This window comes from Cavia porcellus, unplaced genomic scaffold, assembly GCF_034190915.1.
Source record: "Cavia porcellus strain 051 isolate PalLab524CR breed Dunkin Hartley unplaced genomic scaffold, mCavPor4.1 scaffold_1, whole genome shotgun sequence".
In the NCBI taxonomy this organism is placed as follows: domain Eukaryota; kingdom Metazoa; phylum Chordata; class Mammalia; order Rodentia; family Caviidae; genus Cavia; species Cavia porcellus.
The window spans coordinates 189596360-189618833 of NW_026947484.1; the positions used below are offsets into that span (position 1 = coordinate 189596360).

The 22474-nt window shown below is 45.9% G+C and overlaps 1 protein-coding gene across 2 annotated transcripts in view; it reads right to left on the bottom strand.

Annotated features, from left to right (window-relative positions):
• The window catches only part of Tmod1 (tropomodulin 1), a 69696-nt gene that overhangs the window by 36408 nt on the left and 10814 nt on the right, over positions 1-22474 (bottom strand). For both annotated transcript variants that reach the window (XM_063225068.1, XM_023565525.2), the window contains one exon: positions 14573-14741. In XM_063225068.1, the coding sequence (XP_063081138.1) occupies positions 14573-14692 (120 nt within the window). In that variant the 5' untranslated portion in view covers positions 14693-14741. Of the gene's footprint in view, positions 1-14572; positions 14742-22474 lie in introns of those variants that run through there.

Genomic DNA, 22474 nt, shown 5'->3' on the forward strand with positions numbered 1-22474 from the left:
CATATGGAGATGGCTGTGTGCCTGGCACCCCAAGGTATGACGCCTGGGAGGGAGGCAGGACCCACCATTTGTGTGTGATTCTTAGTTTTCCCACGATTTAACCCCACCCTTCGTTTAAGGAAGAGTGGTGACTGCAAAGAGGGAGATCGGGGTGTGACCTACGTTTGGGGAAGGCTGCTGGTGACCAGGGCCCACAGAGTACAAAGTCAAGATAAAGGGCTTGAGGTCTGGTGCTGGGATTTGTGAGAGTACATTTAGGGCCCCAGTCAGGAGAGACTGGAGAACCGGAGCATTTAATGAGAAGACAATTAGGAGGCAGAAAATCAATCCTTGACTGATTTGGGGGTGAGCACAAGGAGTGTAAGTGAAACTTCACACACCCCTACTTTCCTTAAACAGGTGTCCTCAGGTATTGTCCACCATGACAGATGGACCAGGACAATGATGCCCCTGGATGAGCCAAGCTTCTGTAGATGGGGCTGCCTGAGTGTGTCCCCCCCCGCCCCACGCAGGGCACTTGGTATGGCAAAAGTAAATGACAGTGTTCTTCACTGCTCTGCAAATGCCTGGACGTGATTACGGTGCCCACAATAAATACTCTGGCCTCTTTGTGACATAACTGCATGGCCTGAGCCCCAACATGTAGTAATAATGATACAACTCTATGACCTTCGACAAGTCCCCTAATCTCCTGGTGCGGTAGGCTCCATGCCAGGAAAATGTGGATAATGAAGTCACCACCTCATAGACATTTTGAGGCAATTAAGTTAGAAAACTCGGGAAGAGGGTTCAACCTGGTGCCTGCTGCAGGAGGCAGCCAGGGATGATAGCGCCCATTGCGGTTGTTATATAACCGGACCAAACGCACTTAAGCAAGAGACTGGCTGTCCGAATATGTAGGTAATAGAGAACACATTATCCAAATATATTTTAAAATTTTAAAAATCCAAACACACAAATACAAAACGAATTAAGTCCTGAAAGCAAGTGTTTCTGTTTTCCCAAACTGCCCATGTTTCTGGGGCCCCACCAGGAAATTCCTAAGATTTTTGTCACCATAGAGGGGTTTGATGGTACTGAGGAATTCTGGCCCCCAAAAGGCTCAGTATTGCGATTAAAGAAATCCATGAGGTTTTTTCTGGAATCTACTGGTACAGGCGATTGGTTTAGATAAAGCAGGATTTCACAGCTTCGGCACAAGAGGCACCTTGTGCTGGACATGTCCTGTGGAGGCTGTGCTGAGCCTGTAGGACATTCACAGCCCCTCTAGTTCCTATGTCACGGATTCCAGTAGCACCACCTCCCCAGCTGTGGCAACCAAAACTGTCTGCACACGATGCCACACGTCCTCTGGGGGGCAGAGTCATCTGACTGTCAACTAATGCATTGAACAAAAACCATATCATTATAACAGGGAAATAAAAAACTGTTTGATATATTTCAAAAATATTACTTATGCAACCTGTTAAGATACACCTTCTTTTATTTAAAATTTGTTGAAAGGAATTAACCTTTGATAATACAAAAATATGAAAAGTCTTCTTAAAAAACTAATTTGTAGTTTAGCAATTTTTAAAAGTAAATATTGAGCATAACAGGTTCAGTGAGAGCCAGAAATTCTTTTCCTTCCATTAAATGGTATATTAATGAAACAGCACACCATTCTCAATTAAAATAAAAGAATTTGCCTATTTTTAAAGTTCCTTATTACTATTATAACTTGTTTTCAAAAACAGTATGTGAACTTACAAGTATATAAATTTTAACTCAAAATGGATCAAAGACCTAAACATAACCACTACAAATACAAAATCCTTAGAAAAAAAGCACAGACATAAATCATAGCAACTCTGTATTATGAAATGGTTTCTTAGATATAACACAAAAACAATAAGCAACAGAAGAAAAAAATAGATGCCTTGGACTTCATCATAATTAAAACCATTTGTGCTTTAAAGGATACTAGTGAAGTGACAGAATGGAAGAAAACACAGTATTTGTAAATTGTGTAATCTGATAAAGAGTCTAGTATCTAGAACACATAAATATCACTTATGACTCAATAAGGAGAATAACCCCATTTAAAAATGGGCAAAAGATCTGAATAGCTAGTTCTTCAAAGGACATATAAAAATGTCCAATAAGCACAAGAAAAGACACTTGGCATCACTAATTGTGAGAGAAATGCAAACTGAACCCAGAGTGAGAGACCCCCTGCCAGCCCCTGGGACAGTCAATATGAAAATGCAGGTAATGCCAAGGGTTGGCAGGGATGTGGAAAAACTGGGACTTTATACACTGCCCGGGGGGATGTAAAATGAATGGGCCCTTTGGGGAAGAGTCCATCAGGTTCTGAAAAACTCAAGTTTCCGCAGGATTCGGAAATCGTTCTTACGGGTGAAAGAGAATTAAAAACATGTGTGTCCAAACACTTGTTACCTGAACACTCACAGCAATGCTGTTTATAAAAACAAATCAAATGTCCATCGCACATTCATACAGATGAATGTTACTCAGCCGTTAAAAGGAGCAAAGCACTGAAACATGAATGAACCCTGAAAGCATTGTAAGTGAAAGGAACCAGATACAGACAGCCTTATATAACATGAATCTATTTATAGGAAATGTCCAGAAGGGTAAGTCTGTAGGGATAGAAGGTAAAGTAATAGTTGCCTGGGGCTGCTACTGTCCTCCCCACCCCCTTTCATGTACTAAAGCCCTAACCCCCGGTGTGACTGTATTTGGACACGGGGCCCATGAGAAGGTGGCTCAGGATAAGCGAGGTCATCAAGACTGAGTCCTGAACCCAGAGGGTTAGTGTCCTTAAAAGCTTGCTGAGTGGCATCCTTCTCCCAACCACCTGACATGAAAGGACACAGTCAAAGGCAGCCACCAGTGAGAAGACAGGAAGAGGTCCTCTGCCAGAGGCTAAGCTTGCCAGGCCCTGATCGTGAATTTGCCATACTCCAAAGCTAGGAGAAAAGTTTCTAATGTTTAAGCCACCCACTCTGTGGCATTTTATTATAGCAGCAGCCTGAGCTAACTAATACAGCTGGGAAAGATGGGAGAGGGGCAGTGACAGGTAATGAGTACGAATCCTCCACCTCCCTGCAATGCTGGGGATTGGACTCCGGGCTTCACACATAGTAGGCAGGAGTCTGATCACTGAGCTAAACCTCAGATCTGTTTTTATTTTGAGACCAGTCTTGCTAAGTTCTCTAGGTAGGTCTCGAAACCTGTGATCCTACCTCAGCTGGGATTACAGGCATGTGCCAACGAACTCGGCTCACTGTCCCAATCTTAAAATGTGCAAGAGGTGAATGAATCCACTGGACAAGCACCTTCTAAGAGTGAGTTCAAAGGCCCATGTCAATCTGGTTCCAGCAGAACAGTCATTGCTCCGCTTTAGGGAATCTGCAGGCTCGTGCTTTAGTCGTTCGTACACCCTTACACCGAAGACAGGTTGGTTATGAGTGAGATTTGCTTTGGGAAAGAGCTTTGCATATAAAACCCAGAAAATCTTCAAATCCTTACACACAGCTCCTGTGAGGAGGTCAGAGACTTACGTCCAGGTGAACTCTTTATTTTCTGACTGAGAAATTAGTGTTTCAAGGAGAAGGAATATCTGACAGTCTCTGATCTTAGCCTAAAATTATAGCCGCTAGACACCGGGGAGTAGTGGGGATTATTCCACGCTGGAGCTTTCGTGCCCTCACATTACCCATCTCCATTGGATTGTTGACACGTAGGAATGTGGGTGGTGTTAGCTGATCTGCCTATTCACATGTAAAATCTCTTGATTTAAAAATATTATATGTAGTGCAAACATCTTCAAAATAATCCTCAGGAAAATAAAACACATTTACAAATCAGACTTCGGTCCTCTTTGGGCTCCCATTTTGTCTCACCCAGTGTGAGTTAGACTGGAATTCTACGTACAGAAAGTCAAGATATTCATTCACTTATTCCACAAATACTGGGTGTTCTGCCCACATCGGGCACTGGCTAGAGAAAGAAACAGGTTACAACCAGAATCGTGGGAAGAATCACAGAAAGAATTAAGTTCCTAAACTTAACCACTGTGCATAGGTTTTTATTTAATTAAGTGGTTTTTAAACTATAGAAACTGAGTAATATGTTCTGGGAATAATCACAGTGGAAAAAATTAGGCCACATTTCCTATAGTTCCCTACTGGATTTTTTAAATGGTGACTTCTTTCAGTAACTGAAGTTCAGATGTACAACTTGGAGGGTTAAAGTCCTCATCTAACTTTCCCCTCCATGCTCTGTGATCCAGTTGTCCAAAAGACAATGGAAACTTTGACAGACCCTTAACTGTGCTGTTCAGCGCTCTCACACCCTGAAGACAGATGCCAGAAAGGCTACATATCAAATTCCTGCACAATTATCACCGCTATAGATAGTGAGGGCTGTGTGAGCAGCCGTCCTGGCTAGAATCACTGTGAGCTTGTTCAGGGTGTGTGTGTGTGTGCACGCGTGTGCGCGTGTGTGTGTGTTTGTGTGTGTGTGCGTGTGTGTGTTTGCGCATGCGCATGCGCACGCACATGTACACACTGCAATGAATTACAAGGACGTCTAAAAACTCAGAGTTACAAAGGCCTAAGAGATCGGCTAGGTCAACTTTTTCATTTGAGGACGAAGTAAGGCTTAAAAACCTGAAGTCTCATGGCCTGACAGCCATGCAGCCACTCAGCCTCGTTTACATACAGATGGTCTTACATATAATTAGCATGCTTGAGATCAGCACCACTATCTTTAGACTGGTGGATAATTGTACATGAACTATCCCTTGACCCAATTCTTCACAGTAACAAAAACTAAGTGATTTTGTTACTTTTCACAAATAAGTCAGCCATGTTTAAGGACAGGAAGACGCAAGGCGTGTCTCTCTTGGGTTGGGCAGCAAGGGTGCTGGGGTCCTCTTCAGGGACCACACCATCAATGCTTACTTAGGAGAGACTGAAGAAGTGGTGTGGCCTCTGTGGTGTTGTGCTGTCAGCATCCAAGGCCAGGGAGGGAAGAGGCCTTGCCCAAGGTCACACGACCCAGAACTAGCGACATCCAGCCCTTGGCAAATGTTCATCCTTCCCAACTGCCTTCCTCTAGGAATAGATCCTAGAAACCAAATGTGGTCCGGCATGAATACCAGTTCTCTTCTCCAAGTGCTGGAAGCACTTACACATGGAGAAACTGAGGCACAGAGCTACCATTCTGGGGGAAGAGTGAAATGGAGGTGGCTTAACATCTTCAAACTCCCCTCCCACCCTTGACTCTTCTCTCCTGTTTCAAACGGTTCACCACAAGCCCACCATGGACACCTTCCCTCCTCTGTTCCCTCCACCCCAGCGGGGCAGCAGAGCCCACTTACTCGTGCCCATAATCATGACATCTTTTTGGAGAACCCCTTTTTCTCCAGACATAGTCCGCTACACATACCAAACACAGGCACTCTGGGCCTGCTCCTGTAGTCACCTTCTCTCCAGAGAGAGCTGGGCCTTTTGCTCAGCCACCCTGGCCTCAGTGAGGGACTGGCGAAACTCATCTTCCCAGACTTAGTGGGGCACTGAGGCTGACATCCAACCACAGCCCAAATCCCACACTGGTGTGTGGTAGGAGCTATTGGTGACACGGCATACTTTGTTTCTCTCTGGCATTTGTGGCACAAGGAAGATCAAACCTTCCCTTCCCTGTTTTTCGCTAATCCTGCTTTTCTGCACTATGCACTGGGAAAAATGTTCCTTGTATCTATCGTGCTAGACACTAGGCTTCCTGAGACAGTGGGTGTGCAATCCCTGCTCCCAAGGAACTCACAGCCAGGGAGGACGCGTGTGACCTACTCTGGGCATCAAACTCAGCCTGAGCTGCCTCGGCCACCCGAGAGGCAGCAGCAGGTAGGAGAGGAAAGGGTTACAGGGAGAGCGGAAGTGCAGCACAGCCTGGGAGCTGGTGGGAGCAGCACTTGCTAGGGCAGGAAGGAGGGTCATTCCGAGGCTGCAGTGCTCTGACAAGTCTCCACCCCTGGTCACCACCCTCTTGCAAGCCCTGTGTCTCTTACTGGGACCATCAGAGCAGTCTCCTGGCTGTAATCCCAGCCTCAGCCCTCGGCCCCCACTTCCTTCCCTGCTAGCGACCAGCCAGACCTCGGCACCACTACATGGGCCCATGTCACCCCCCAACTTACTCCACAGTTACAAAGCCTTCTCTGACCTGCAGAATCCTGACCACACTCAGCACGCAGGCAACAGAGAGCCCTTAATGACGTGACACCAGCCTACCTCTACCTCCCAGCCCTGGCCCTCTTCCTTTTTTAATAGTCTGTCATAGCCGCTCTGGTTCCTCATGTTCCATGACTGTGCCCGCTCCCCACACACTGCCAAGCCTTTGCCCCAGCCATGCCCTTTGCCTGCAGTGCTATCCCTCTTTCTCCTCTGTGTTTACCTTTTCCTTGGGTACCTGCGGGCCCTCTGCAGTTCTCCCACATGGATCCAAAGGTGCCGAAGTACAAAGGTGCAGAATGGGACCACGCTCATCGATGGAGATTTTGGGAAATGGCAGACTAGAAAGCAAGGCTCTTGTAATGTTTTCTTTGGGGGCTTGGAGTTGATTAAATTTCTGTCAACACTCTCTTACTCTATGGAAAGGCTTTTGATACAGCAGAACATAAGGCCATTAGACTGACAAATCTACAGTGATTGACTTCAAATAGACCCTGACCTCAAGTCTCCCCTTCTTTGGTAATAGAAGTGCTCCCGGTTGCCTCAAAAAAATGCCACATTTCCTGCTTGATGCTGTGGGCACCTGGGTTTGCTGCCTCACAGGTAGAAAGTGGCCACAATGGTGGAAAAACAAGGGATAAATTGAGGGGTGAGAAGATGGGGTTCAGACTTTATGCATAGTAATATCTTTTCTTTCTTTTTAAGGATGATTTGAACCAAATTAGGTAAAATATTAACATTCATTATATTTAGATGACAGAAACATAGGTATATTCTCTGTTCTCTCTCTCCCTCTCTCTCTCATTTTTTGAGACAAGATCTTGCTATGTAGTGTAGGCTGGTCTTGAACTCATGTAGCTGGCCTCAAACTAATGGCAATCCTCTTGCCTCAGCCTCTCAAGTGCTGGGATTGTAAGTGTGTGCCATCGCAACTGGCTATTCTGTTGTCTTTTATATTTAAAATGTTTTCTATTAAAATGTAGAAATCAAAAGGAAAAGTGTCCATACAATGAGGCAGGTACCAATAAAGGGAGGAACAGATTCCCAAGATCCTGCCGGGACAGGCATGGGGTTAGGATCAGGATTCAGCCCTGAGAGCTGAAGGCTCCAAGTCTGAGGCCTCTCAGCAGCAAAGACAGAGGAAGGGGTGCTAGAGAAAAGGAGCAGAGTGCAGACAGGGTGGAGGTGTCGAGGGTGGGGTGGAGACACGCTGAGGCCTGGCCTGATTTGCTCAGCCCCACCAGGTCCGTCCCCAGCTCTGTGTACAGCTGGCCGGCAGTGTTTCTAAGGATGAGTGCCTATTTTTAGAGGAGAGATTTATTTCTTTCCATTTCAACTGTTTACTTCTGTCCTGAGCTTGTGATTCCACCGGTTTGTGTTACAAGGGGGAACCACAGCCCCGTGGACCAAACTTGGCTGCTTCCAGGATGGCCGAGAGTTCCTGTGTCTTACGGGGTCCCACCTGGGGCATAGTGTGTAGGGGGAGTGTGGGTTCTGTGGAGTCTGATGGGGTCCACACTCTGGCTGACCTGGTATGAGACCATGAATAGGTCCTTTCACTTCTCTCAGCTTTAGTCTTGTCATTGTTTTGATTTTTTGTTACTGAAGAGTAACATGTATGCAAATGGCCTGAGGACTCAGGGGGAGACACAAGCACCGAGTGGACGACACACATCCAGGAAAGGCTCCACAAATCAGCACCTCTCTGCCTGTGCTCTGTCTGGCTAAAATGGTTTCTAAGCATCCTTGCAGCTCTGAGTGTCTACAGTTCTAGGTTTTCCCTTTCATCATTTCTTCCTACAATCTGTGGTCTCTTGTTTTCAAACTACTTGGAACATGGGCTAAGACAGGCAGGGTCTGTCCAAATGTAGCCCATCACTTAATAGCTGCGTGATTCTTGGCACCCACAGCCTACAATCTCCTCTATAGAATGGCAAGAATCCAGCAAAGGAGGCTCTAAGATCCTCGTGAAGGTGAAGCTCGTATGAGACAATGCCCATAAAATGCATAGCACAGCACGTGGCCTGAGAACACCTCAATAGACAACAATAATTATTATTATCTGGGGCTTTGCAAAGAGCCTGGTATTTTCCACTATTGTTTCCGTGGTTATATTGTATCACAGATCCCCAATAGCTGACTTTAAAATAAATTCTTAGGCTCCAATGCCACTATAAGGTTGAGATTGCGTCCTATCTTGTCTCCTGCAAACATGTGGATCCTTTTAGTGAAATAATTTAAAAAACATTTTCCCAAAGCTTCATTTAAAAAGCAATGTTTATAGTTAAAGTCTTTGTGTTGGTGGATTCTTAATTTCTTTTTGGAAGGCTAGCATTTATGATGAACATAATGTAACAACTTCAAAATCCAATTGGACAGAAAATAAGGTTGCAGGCAATTCTAGTTTGTTCTGTGGGGTCCTTCAGGGATGGTTCCACACACACCACAGAAGTGCTGGTTAATTGCACAGGTGACCTTGTCACAACTATCCAGGTGCCCAGATTGTATCCTGAGCAGGTCAACGCCTTTCTCCCATCTTAGAAATGGGGCTAAACCCAGAAGCCTCTGAGAGGATTAAACGAGATAATGCATGTAGGGCTTTACCCAGTAAATGTTAGGTATACGGTTCACCTGCCTTCCATTCCCAGCACATTTTTCTCACACTCCTCTGTGTGTTGCCTGATTTTCCCCCTGCCCAGCGCAAAGGCCAGCTAACTGGAGGAGCTGGCTGCGCTTCAGAGCTGCATCCACTTAACTGCAGAGAGGGGAGAAAGCGGAGCTCCTCCAGGGAATCAGTCAACAGCGGAGACTGTTAGCACATGAAGCATTCCTTTCCCGCGGGAATCCAAGGGCAACAATCTCATGATAAGCTCGAGTTTTTCCAGAGTGAAAGTTTCAGAGACCTTTTTTTTTTTATGTGCACAAGTTTGGACTCCTCTGCTGCAAACAGAGCTGCTTTCCAGCCTCTTGTACTTCACTCCATCACATGACACTGAGGCTTAGCAGTTGCATAACCAAAAAGCATCCCTGCTGAAGTGTTTCCTGAGTCCAGGTAAGAAGTCAGCCAGGGATGGCTTGGGATGTTATACACAGTTAGAGGTAGCAAAGGCATCTGAGACTAAGGCCAAGTGAATCCATTTGACAGGCATGGAAACTGAGATCCAAGAGGGAAAAGCAGAAGTCTAAATCCACAGTAGAGAAGTATGGGGCCTGGACTTCTGTCTCAGGTTCCTTCAAGCAAGAAAAGAGGTGGTTTTGCAGACAAAACCCTCCACAGACAGAACCACGGACACAGAGAATACTCGTGACGCCCATCAGGCCTTCCAGCAGGACAGCTATGACATGAACTCTAGAACCATTATGTGGGTATACCACTGCCTGGCTGTGGGACCTTGGATAAGCCATTCCACCTCAGTGTCCTCACCTGTAGAATGGAGGTGACAAGGGTGCCTGCTTCACAGGATCATGATGATGGCTAAGTGAGTTACATCTTCGGAGCGCTCAGCACAGTGCCTGAGTGCCAAAAGTGCCATATCAGCAACTGGGAGACAAAAATAGATGCGGGAGGAGAGTGGAGTGAACTGAGGGTAGTGGCCTGGGCACAGGGTCCTGAGCTCCACTCTGGTTCTGCTGGTGATTAAGAGCAAGTCCTCTTCCCTCTTTGGCCGGGTTCCTGCCCACTCAGGTGGGGGCTGGATATTTACCGCTGCTCCCTCTGCATGATCTGCATACCTCTGGCCTCTCCCAGAGCTACAGTTTCAGAGCTGGCCCAGGCGGGCCTGATGGTGAAACTGGAGCTGGAATATTTTGTTCCCACGAGGAAGGGAGTCCCACTGGCTCTTTTAAAAGGCACACACTATTTTGCAAATCAGGTAACATCCGATCTCAGTGAAGGGACCAATTGTGTGGCTGAGATAGAAAACCCTGCAGATTTGTAATCTCCCATCAGTCTTTGGTTTCTTTTCTTTCCCTTGAATTGGGAGTGAAAGAGGTCTTTGAAAATGACACTTTGGAAACTCCCGGAGTCAAGAATCCCAGGTCTCAGATGGCTTCCACCTGCCCCTAAACCCACCTGCATAGCTGCTCCTCCCCTGATACAGGGGGCTTGCACGTGATTTTTTTGGATCCTATGTGCAATCTGACTCTCGCACACTGCCCTGGGACTCTAGGCCAGTCGGTCAGCAGTTGGAGCTCCCAGTGCCCTGTCCCTCTATGGGCACCAGCAGAACAGCCTCCTCCTGCTACTCACCTGGGCAGCAGAGCTGGCTGTGCATGAGGGGCAGAAGGTTGAGGTTTGGGCGGGGGGCTGTAAGAGGTTAGGGATGCAATAGAGCTCCCAGCTGGGACTGGGACGTCAACGCAGTCCTGGGGTGGAGGAGGCTCCCTCCTCCCTCTGAAGCCGGGCTCTGATCCCTGTTACTACATGCCCCATTTACAACTACAGCCTCATCTAACCTGGGCCCTGTCCAGGGGCTCAGGCAACTCCAATATGGCAAAAGGGCAGACCAGGCCAGCCTGAAGGGCCTGGGCTTCCTCCCGCCTCCTCCTCTGCAGCATGGCAGGAGGGGGTGTGGAGAGTAACAGGGCCTTTCCTTAGCTTCAGGAGAAGTGATGCCCACCACCAGCTGGGAAAGATAGGGACATCTGGGCTCCCATGTGAGCCCCTTCAATTTCTCCCCCTAATCCTTGATACTTGTCTGGTCCCTCCCTTTAGTGCCAGAAGCAGCTCCTGAAGTCTCCAAGCTCACACGGAGTCACTGCCGCTTGAGGGCTCCCAGACCACTGAGAAATGTCTAAATTCTTATCTGTGCCAGTCCCTCCTTTTGTCGAGCCCCACTCCTTTCTAGTTGCCTTTTACTTTGCTCAGAAATCCCATAGAGATTCCTCCTCCGCAGGACACCTTCTCTGGGCCTGGAGTTCTCTGTTTGTTTTGCTCCACTTAGGAAACTCTAGGGCCTGGTTCCAACTCCACCTGTTCTGCTTCGTGCAGCCTCCCACAGTAAGAAGCTGGTCTTTCTCTGAGCTGCCTGTCTGTAGCAGTCAGGATGCACTTCCCACACCCTGAGCTCCCCCAGGAAAGCATCCCTGCCAAATTCCCTGCTGGGTCCCAGCACAGGACCTGGGGCTGGGCAGGTACCTGAGCTTTGTTTATAGAGTCCACTGGAAGCAGCCACATCCCCCTTTCATTTTCACTTTTGAAAGCTGTTTGTTCTTGAAATTCTATGTGACAGTGGTAGAAGGAGAATTAGAGCAGACTTGTTTTGTAGGGGGAGGCAGAAGCTTAATTGTTCTTTGTCTCCATTGCTTGTTTCCTCTGAAACACAGGTTAAAGTGAAGAGAGAAGGCAGCAGGAGGAGGAGGGACCCTCAGCTCTTTTTCCATCAATGCCACCTTCCAGCCACTTGCATGGCCTTACCAGGGAGCCACTACCTCCCCCCTGAGCAGGGGAAAGTCACAAAGAGCAAGATAAGAGCTCACTGCTAGAAGGAGTCATCATCCATGGGTCCTCAGACTCACTCCTGAATAAGGATTCTGAGTTATCTGGAAAGAAGGCACTTCATCAAGTCTGGAAATAAGACCAGGTCATAAACTAATGGAAGCTTAATCCTGAAAGACACAACTCATCATTTCTTGAGTGGGACACCAAAGCTTCAGGAAGGGTAGCAAATAGCTCAAGGTCACACAGAGTCTCGGACAGGACTAGGGTTGGAAGCAGGGCATTTAACTTCTAATCCCGTGTTTTTTCCTGCTGACTTGTGTCCCTTGTGCCTTAGCAGTGATTATCTGTGGCCTCGTGAAATGCCAGCGAAGGGCTGTTTTCCTTGTGGACCACTGTCAGGTGAAAGTCAAGCAATGATTGTTTCTTGAAAGGCATGAAATCTCCCATTTTTAATTCAAAATATATCAAATGGAAATGCACTGAATGCAGCAGCATTTACCATCTTCCTCTCTGTGCCAGGCACGGACTTGGGAGCCTGCAATGAGGACCTTGCCTAGCAGGCCCCCAGGAATCTCTTCCTTTGTGTTGCTTGGGGCTCTAGCACTGCTGGCCAAACAGCACACAACCAAGGAGTCTTCCTCCTCTTGATGCTGCCTATTCTGACTGCAGAGGCAAACTCTGAGCATTAAACTTTGTAAGTATGCCAACTATGAAATGCAAGGATAAAACATCAAATGAGACTAGTCCTTTCTTTCCCACCTGATTAATTCCGTGACACAGGTCCCCCCTCTCTAGAAGCAATGTTCTCAATAGGACAGTGGAGTGGCCTTTTGAGGACTCAGTCACAGCACCAGCTTTGTGGCAGTACCTTGCAGGACTGTGGCAAGGTTCTCTAGAAGGCTGTGTATGCTCTGAATCAGGGACCAGTGTGTGGTGTTGTTTTCCCCCAGTGATCTCACCAAATAGGAAGCTAAGTCTGTCACCTGGCCATTGGAGCACTGCATGCCTCAGGATCACCAGGCAGGAAGGGGGTCACAGCCTGGTGGGGCTGACTGATCCTGACCACCTAGTATAGTTCAGCCCGTGACTCTGCAGCAGAGGTAAGGAAGACTGGATCTGGAATTCAGAGATCCTGTCAGGTGTCTCTTGTATCGCTAGGGCCTGTGGTTAAGGCCAATGGAAATCAACAACCCAATCTAGGCAAGGCTATTAAAGGGCCAGATTGTTCAGGAATGAAGGGTCCACAAAGTCACAGCTAGCTGAGGAGCTTGCTGAATACACAGGAAATACAGAATTAATAATGAAAGAAGAGAGTTATAAATACCAGATACCTCCACCTGACCAGTTCAAAAATAAAAGTCATAGGACCAAGTTTGTAGCTCAGTGCCTGCCTGGAAAGTACAAGGTCTTGAGTTCGAGTTCCAGTACAAAAAAGTTATAGATGCTAAAAAAAGTTACAGTTGTCATGAAAATTTTCTCTTTGTTTTATGAACATGTTTGTGCATACACATGTATATATGTGCCTGGAAAATACCTTTGCATTTGTGTGCGTGTGTGTGTGTGTGTGTAGCAAATATCTTTGGGTTTTCCTTTCTTATTCCCCTATCATGTAGCATAAGCTGCACTGACGTTATATTAAAATTAAGTATTGTTAATTAATTAAATTAAGTATTGTTAAGTTTTCATCATAAAGTAATAACATATTGAGGATAATAAACACTATTCAAGGATATCCCTGCCCCTTCTGGGAAAAGAGCTGGTGTGTTTTCTGTCATACACAGGATGGCTGTATCACCTTGGCAGAATTATGATCTTGTTACTGTCTTTATTTGGAAATTAACTATGGTTTGAAGAGATGGTTGGTAAGAGGTGGACTTGTGATGGTTAATTTTATGAGTCAACTTAACTGGGTCACAGGTTCCTGGATATTCGATCAAACATTGTATCTGTGAGGGTTTTTCTGGATGAGATTAATATATGAATCTGTAGACCAAGTGAAACAGATGGTCTCCCCATTGGGAGTGGGCCCCTTCCAATCTGTTCAAGGCCTTAATAGAACAAAAAACTGACCCTTACATGGGTGTGTGTGTGTGTGTGTGTGTGTGTGTGTGTGTGTGCGCGCGCGGGGGGGGGGGGGGGGGCGGTTCCTACTGCCTGGCTGTCTTCAGATGAGACACTGGTGATTTTTTTGCCTCTATCTTTGGGCTCTAACTAAAACACTGACTTTTCCTGTGTTTTCCAGGCTACCAGCATTAAGATTAGAAAGATAGCTAAGGGAAAAGAGAAAAGGAAAGAAGGAAAAGACCATAGGTATATATGTGTACATATATAGGGGTGCGCATGCATACATATACAAGATAGACAGCTACACTCCTCATCTCTGTTAGTTCATCAAAAACTTTGTGTTTTCACTGTTTGATCATTTTTATGCCTAAAATTTGTAATCTGAGCAACTACTTTTAAGATAATAATATGCAATATATTAAGTAATGCTAATTTCCTATTTTTTGAAATTCTATATTATTTTTATCCTTTTTTGTTTTGTTTTTAAAATTAAAAAAAATATTAGAGAGCTACATCATCAGCTTTCCTAGTCTCCAGCTTGCCAATTGCAGATCTTTGGACTTGTCAGCCTCCAAAACCATATATATATATATATTTTTTTTTTTTTTCCTCTATCCATATACCCGCCACACTATTGGTTCTGTTTTTCTGGACAACTGCAATGCAACATTAAAAAAAAAACCTCTATAAAGAAGCATTACAGCATTAGTCAGTCACAGGCATATAAGAAGAAGGCAGTGGCGGCCTCAGGAAGTGACCCTCCCCCACTCCGGGGCGGGGAAAGATGCTGCTCCGCACCTGTGACCACACATCCCCTTTAGCGCCCACTCACATCAGGGTCCAACTCATCCAGCTCATTCTCCAGAGTCCTGAGCTCTTCTTCTGTGAGGGCGCCCAGGATTTCATCTTCATCCAGGTCACGGTATTTCTCCAGCTCTCGTCTGTAGGACATTGTGGAAACACTTAACTCTGCTTTCTGAGTTTCTGTGCTGATCGATGACCTACCAAGAAGAGAGAATACTCTCAGAAAGGCCCTCCTCAGATTTCCTCTCAAACAAAGGTACGCTTATTTACAGAGTGACCTGAGCACACTTTACAAATTGCCAGGATGATAATTATTATAGTGGAATTGTACATCAAGGTAGACTAATTCTATTTAAAAATGTCCTTAGGGCATGTTATTTGATGAATTGTAGCTGGCTGTAATGGGCATGACTATGAGTTAAGAGTAAATGGTTGAGAGTCCACACCTTTCTATGCAGCTCATGCATCCTTCTCCCACTGGGCTTTCCATTGGTAGGGTCTAGTTTTATACTGTCCTCCTCTCCCCAGGACCCAGCCCAGGGCTGTGCATATAGCAGAAAGTTTCTCATTAACATGAATCCAGTTCCTTTGGTGTCTTATCGCCAACCCTCAGGAGGGGCAGACTCTTCTACTCTTGCAAAAACCGAGCTTGCTTCACACACACTCTGTGTGTGTCTGTCCATACACATCCTTACTTCTGCTTGCCCTGGGCCTCACACTTTCCTTTAATACTGTAGAATGGAATTTAACACTGTGTACAGAGTCAGTACAATGGGTTGATTGTGTCTCCTTCCTATGTTGACATCGTAACTCCTAGTGCTTCAGTAAAGTACCACCATGCAAATAAGAATATAAATTTAATTGGAAATAAATCCTACAGATGTAGCTGCAGATGTAATTAAGTTTAGATGAGGTCATACTGGAGTAGAATGGACCCCTAATCCCATGTAACTAGTGTCCTCAGAGAAAGGGGAAATCTAGACACAAGCACATACAGAAGAAAAATGCTATGTGACCATGCAGACAGAGGTCAGGATGATGTTTCTATAAGCCAAGGACTTTCAAAAGCTTCCAGTAACCCACCAGAATCTAGAAAAGAAGCCATGAATTAATTCCTCGTCATTCCTCCCATTAATTTTGCCTTCAGAAAGAGAGAATTTCCATTACACCTTGATCTTTAACTTCTACCCTCCAGAACTGTGTGACAAAGTTCAGTGATTTGAACCACTCAGTTTGTGGTACTTTGTTACTCGCATACTGACATAATTAGTGTCATCTTTCCACTTTAGACTCGCATGCAAACAAACAAGCAAACATCATGGTTCATCAATAAAATGACTAGTGGAATGTTTCATAGTAAAGAAAAATGAAAACTAAGAAAAGGCAGCCAACCAATCAATCTAAAGCCTTTAATATGTTAAAAACAATGACAGGAATCTAACACAAATTAAAACAAAAATTTGCTAAGCCAACAGAGAAAGTCTACTTCAGAAGGCCAAGAGCAGACTATTAAGGTAAGTCTGGGGGGAGTAACATTGGTAGGAGAAATCCGAGTATGTGCAAGCTGGCTTGATGAGGAGGACTCACTTCCCAAATACAAAAACCCCAGTACCGCCCTTTTCTCCAAGAATGGCTTGGCTCTGTTTGATGTCTTCCTTTAACCAGACCCACAAAATGCAATGTTCGTAACATAAACTGCCCACTGCCCTTGATTCACTTCCATTTACTTCCAAAGAAAGACAACTAGCTGACAATGATCTGATATAGATGGAACAACCTTTGTGAAGGGCCCTGGAAAACAATCTAATTTGGTGTTTTATAACACCAAATTAGAGCTAGGAAAGAGAGAGTATCCATGATCTTCATCGTAGGGTCAAGGCGGACTTTAACGAAGGACTCAGAGGCTTCCAGAACCCACTCACAGGGTGGTCTCCAAACCAGTGTCTCTTAAATGGGCTGCAAAATACAAGAGTTTGGTGTTGCTACAGTTTGGACATGGTTTGCTTCCCCCAAAGATTGCTGGGTTGGAAGCTTCACTCCTGGTGTAGTGGTGTTGCAATGGTGAAACCTTTCAGAGGTGAGGCCTAGCAGGAAGTAATTAGGTCATTGGAGGTCTCTGGAAGGATTGATGCTGGTCTTGTGGAATGAGTTAGTGCTTACAGAGGGAACTGGTTTTAAAAAGAGCAAGAATAACCCTTTCCATTCTCCAGCTTCCTGTATTTTCATGTGAGTTCGCCCTTGTATACACATGCCTACCATGATGCCATCTTCCATGTTGTGATGTAGCTAGGAGGGCCCTCACCAGAGGCCCAACAGTTATGGGGCTGCCTGGCCTTGGATTCTCAGCCTCCAAGCTAAATAAATCTCTTAGAAAATGCACTTAGTGTTCAAACAGGTTTTAGGTTGTACCAAGTTACATAACACCTGAGATCACAGGATTTTGAAAAAAGTTTTGTTGTGCAACTATTCAACAGACATCTCCAAGAGGAACAGGTTGAAAGAAAAGTTCCTCAGTCTTTTTGACAAAACACTATGTCTGAGATATTGCTCTCAAAATTGGAATCTCATGAAACAGAGTTTGGAAAACACAGCCATAGAGCCACCTCTGGGTCACACCAGAGAGGAACTCAGAACCACACAGGAAGGGACACTGATGGATAGGACCAGCCAGGGTACAGATCTGGGGATGTCAGACAGTTTTGGAATCCTTGGAGCTTCTCACACTTGTTATCTTTGCCAGCTGACTCACTTTCTAGATGATTTGCAATGAAAACTTAGAAAAAATAAAATCATGACAGACCTTGAAGGACTGAAAGCAAGGGCAAGGAAATAAGGAGAAGTAAATCCATATCAAGTCCAGCTTGGGCAGAAGAAGAGAGAGAGAGAGAGAGAAGTAGGAGGCAACTCTAGGACTTACAGAAGGGATGAGGGAACCAGGCAGCAGACTGCCCCCAGAAATGCCACCCTGAGAGGTGTAATTGTTTGGTTTCCTGGAGAAGTTTCCTCTTATCACATGCAGGAAAGTTAATAGTCCACTTATGCATCCCAAGGTGCTTAAATGTCTATTTTGTAGAACTTCAAAAGCTCCTTCTAGGGTCCAGTGTCCTGTGAATGTTACAGAGTGATGAAGCATTACATTAAATAAGCTGAGAACTCCTAAGGTAAACTCTGAAGCCGTCAGCTTCAAGCCACACTCATCCAGTTGGCTCGCAGGGGCAGCTTCTACAAAGCAACACTATGGTCAGTCTTCTGGGGAACTGGGGAAGAAACAGGGCAAGAAAGAGATGAAACCAGCCTATTAACAGAGCCTACTGCAAATTCAATCTTACAACATAGCTTAGAAGGAAGGACTGAATTACATAACTGTTAAAGCAAGTCCTCTTATTGCTAGTCAGAGAAGAGACAGGGGTGGAGCACAGAGGCAGAGTGCTAGCTGTAATGGTAAGTCCTCAGATGATGCTTGCTAAGTTCCTTTCTTTCTCAGAGGCTTCATCTGTTCATCCATAAAATGATAGAACTGGATTGCTTGGGTGGTTCTGATTTTTTATTTTTTTTTGGTACCAAGGATAGAACTTATGACCTTGTGCTTGCCAGGCAGGCACTTATGCTGCTGAGCTATATCCCCAGATACTTTTTGGGGGGCATGGGGGGGTGGTTTGTGGTACCAGGGATCCAACTCATGACCTCGTGCTTGCCAGATAGGTGCTTATGCCACTGAGCTAAATCCCCAGCCCTTGGGTGGTTTTTAAACTACATCCAAAAAAGGTCTCTGTGAAGGTTTCCCCAAACTCCTGAAAGGACTTAGGGATAAGTGAAGGGCTCACCTTTGATTTTACCTGATGTAATTATTTGGAATTATCGGTAAGATTTTCCTTGAAGGATTCTATTGCTCAAGTAAGTTGAAAATCACTGGGTATCTTTCTTGGCTGTGTAGAGTATAGTGGTGGTCATCCCAAAGGATGTTAGATGGACCAGGCGTTAACAAGCAATGAGGGTGCAGCCTGGGGCTCATACAGCCCATACGGGCTCAACACATGGCAGCTATTATAAGGAAGCCTCTGCTGTGGGAGTCTCACATACATACAGTCATCAGATTGCGAGGCCCCTAAGGGGAGGACTTATGTCTTGCTTGTTTTCATGTTTCTAGGGCCTAACCCTGTGCCTGTCCCGTGGTGCAGAGGTACAGGCATGAACACACCTGACTTCTGGCTTATCACCCTTGAAAGCTTGGGCAAGTCCTTTCTTGCTTCTGATCCTGTTTATTTACCTCTATATTTAAAATTTTTTATTAGCATATGCTTATGGTAATGAATATATTCATGATGAAGTACTGGTTGATGTTCACATCACATCTTAATCCTTAATGGATGCCTTACTGATCCATGTTTAACAGGCAAGATTTGATCCAGTTTTGGAGAGGATGGGGAGCTGGGAACCCAACAGGAAGGGACAGCAGGAAGGAGGTGATCATGCCACTGGTGCCCCCAGAACAACCCCTCTGTTACCCACAGCTAAATAAATTTAAAACACACTAAGAAATTAAATCTTCTAAATCTTATATCTATCTCACACTTACAGCCCATCAGGCTGACCTTACTTCTCCAGGGTAAAAGCCTCAAGTCTGCTAAACATCAAAAAATAGAATTTACGAGCTGTGCCAGGAAGCAAAACTCCGCAGGTTGGACAGTAAATACAAGCATGCCAAGCTCTGAGGGCATCTATCAGGAAAGCTGCAGGAAGGAAAGCTCGTGGAAGGGGGCTCCTGGAGCACACAGGAAGTAGACAGGGTCACTTCCGCCGATGCCTCCTCCAGCATCTGCCTGTGTGGGGACATTTGGCAAGGAGACAACAAGCTGGAATTCACCTTGATTTATGGATTGTGTTTTCCCAGGTTCAGGAAGACCTGAGTCACAAGTGTAAGTGGACAATTTCCAGTTATACCATCTTATTTCAGTCAAGAAGCACGTTGAAGATGGGCGAAGAAAAGTTCGTTACAAAATGGATCCTTCATCCACCAACTCCTTGTGTACTTAACCTTTTTTGGAAAGATTTTTGATTAAAGGGATATCACATCATGAGCCCTCATCAGTACATCCTGCACCCCAGGACAATACTGCTTACTCCTTCATGAATCTCTCTCTCTCTCCTTAGCTCCAGGAACACAAGAGCACCTGGGATGTCCCCTGTTCCTCACAAGTGAGCTACTTCCCTGTGACCCTCCTTCAAGGGCACCTCTCAGGCAGCCATGCTCTGTATCTCCTCACCCTCTCAGCTCCCAGCTCACTGGACAGAATGGATGCCTGGCTCAAGGGCAGCCACCTGATTGGCTAGTCAATGACTTATGGTAGGAGGAGAGAAAGGCCGCGTCTTCCTTTCTCGGTGGTGTTAGTTCCCCAAAGCACCATAAACTATGTGGCCCAACACATTCATGAAGAGGCTGTAATTCCTATTTCTCTGCTGGGCAGATCTAAATCACATTAGGCAGCCTAGGACATCCCATCAGGGGGTAGAAGCCATCTATGTACCACCAATGGTTCAAGACAACAGGAACGTGTTAAATGACAGAAACATGTTTAAATGACTGAAACATGTTCCTGTTTCAGAGCCTGGGAGTCTAAAGCCCAGGCAGTGTTCACCAGGACTCCTGAGGACTCTGAGACAGGACATGCTCCAGCCCTCTGTTCCTTAGCTTGTAGGTGACATTCTCCCTGTGTCTGTGTTGTCTTTCCTCTATGTGCCTGTGTCCTAATTTCCCTTTGATAAGCGTGTGAACCGTTACTGGATTAGGGATGCTACAGTGACTATATTTTAACATGATCATCTGTGATAACCTTACTTCCAAACAAGGCCACTTTTATAGGTACATGGTGGGGTATAACTCAATGCCTAACATTACTGACTGGGGTCATGGGGGGGCAGCGAAAAGAAGAGGGACAGTTCACATAACCTGAGTGACAGGGGTAAGGTGGGATCTCCAAGAGGCCCGAGGCCCTGCTCCCTCAGGCCCGATGGCCATGCCTGAAGCTGAATTCCCATGAGATCTCTGTACCCCCATGATCCTTACAAGGTTCAGCCCCTCACTGTCCTGAGGCACCTTGAATGTGTCCCTCCTCCTTGAAGCCAAACCAGAAGGAGAACTCACACTCTTGGCTTTTCTACTTTCTGACCTCTCCTTCTAAGTCTCCTGGAGAAGCCCGGGTCTTGTGTGCTCTACTTAACTGTGTGGGGTTTGGCAATGCCACAATAATGACTCACAGATGGGTTCCCTTCTGAGTCCAGGCTCTTCACTGAGTACTTTTTCTAGAGTCCCTCAGGCCCCACATGGCTAGCCCTAAGTGCATACTATGTCACCATCTCCTCACTTGTTGTGAGAGTTGGGATCCAAAATGTTCCCCCAAAGGCTGTGCTGAAGGGTTGGTTGACAGTTTATGGGCTTTGGCTTGTGAGGGCTCTAACTGCCCTTAGTAGATTAATCGACTGTTGAGTTCCTAGCTGAATGGGCTGTTAGAGGAAACAGACCCCTGGGGATGTGCCTTTGAAGGGTAAATCTTGTCTTCAGCTCCTCTTTCTCTTTCTCTCTCCTTCTCTCCTCCCTCTCTCTCCTTTCTGCTTGCCATGAGGTGAGCTGTTTTCTTCCACCATGATGTTTCAACCTAAAAGAAATGGATCCATCTGACTAGGGTTGAAACCATGAGCCAAAATAAACTATTCCTCCTTTACGTCTCTTTCCTCAGGTATTTTGTCACAGCAATAAAAATCTGACCAGCACACCTGGCTTCTGGCACCTCTCCACCCACCAGCTACCCAGCCCAGTCACCTGAAAATCAGCCTCAAACTCTCCCATCCCCACTTCTGGCAACCTCTATGCCTGACAGCTTCCTCTCTCATTATTGTTATGGTTTCTTTTTGCACTGTACTAAAATACACATCACATAAAATTTACCATGTTAACCATCCATCTCCTGAATCTTTTGGTCTGCCCCCCTCGAAACTCTGCACCCATACACACTAACTCCCAGGACCCTGTCGATCTTCCATGGTGACCCTCATGCTCCTTCCTGTCTCTAGGGGTTTGATTACGCTGTGTAGCTCACAGGTGCAGAATCATACAGTGGTTGTTCTTGTGGCTGGAATCCTGTCTTGAACTGCCTTTTATCTGTCCCTCCTCTCCTCATAACACTTGCCCTTGCTTATTGACATCATCACCTTAATTTCAGGTCTCCTGCGTTCTAGCCCACGTTCAGCTCAGCCTGCATTCTCATGTTGCTCTCATGCTCAGAGTACTGGCAGCAGCTCCTACTATGACACAGAGAAAACTCCCACTCATGATTTGAGGCCGTTAAGACAGGTGCAGCCCTGGGTCTTCCCAGCTTCTAATCCCCACAGGCCTTGTCCCTCTGGCTGTGCAGTCGATCTGCCCCCAAACACTCATGAACTTTTAGTGCCAGTTCATGCCCATGCTGTTCTGAGCCTGAACTGCCACTTCCATGCCCTCTAACACTTACTTATGAAATGCTCCAAACACACTTCCTCTCTGTAGGCTCTAGCCATCACTCTGACAGTGGAGGGTACTATGACTTCCATGTCACTTCATCCCACCGTGGGGCCAGGTAAGGGCAGCAGCCACCTGTGACATCTCATCACAGCAATCAGCCCTGGCCTGACTCAGGAAGGGTGTGATTATTGAATTGTCAGGGAAACAGATCCCCTGGGGGCAGAAAGAACCAGTGGGGTCACACTCCAAGTCTGTGACCTGAAAGGGAAGCCAGCACTCAACTGTGTGTGGACAGAAAAGTGGGTCATGCAAGTTTGGGGGAGCGTTGCCTCCTCAGTGTTTAGAGTTGAAATCAAAATAATAAAATGGCATGATAATTATGCCAGTAATGGCTCCCCTGATGCATAGAGACTTTCACAGCTTATTAAAACCCAC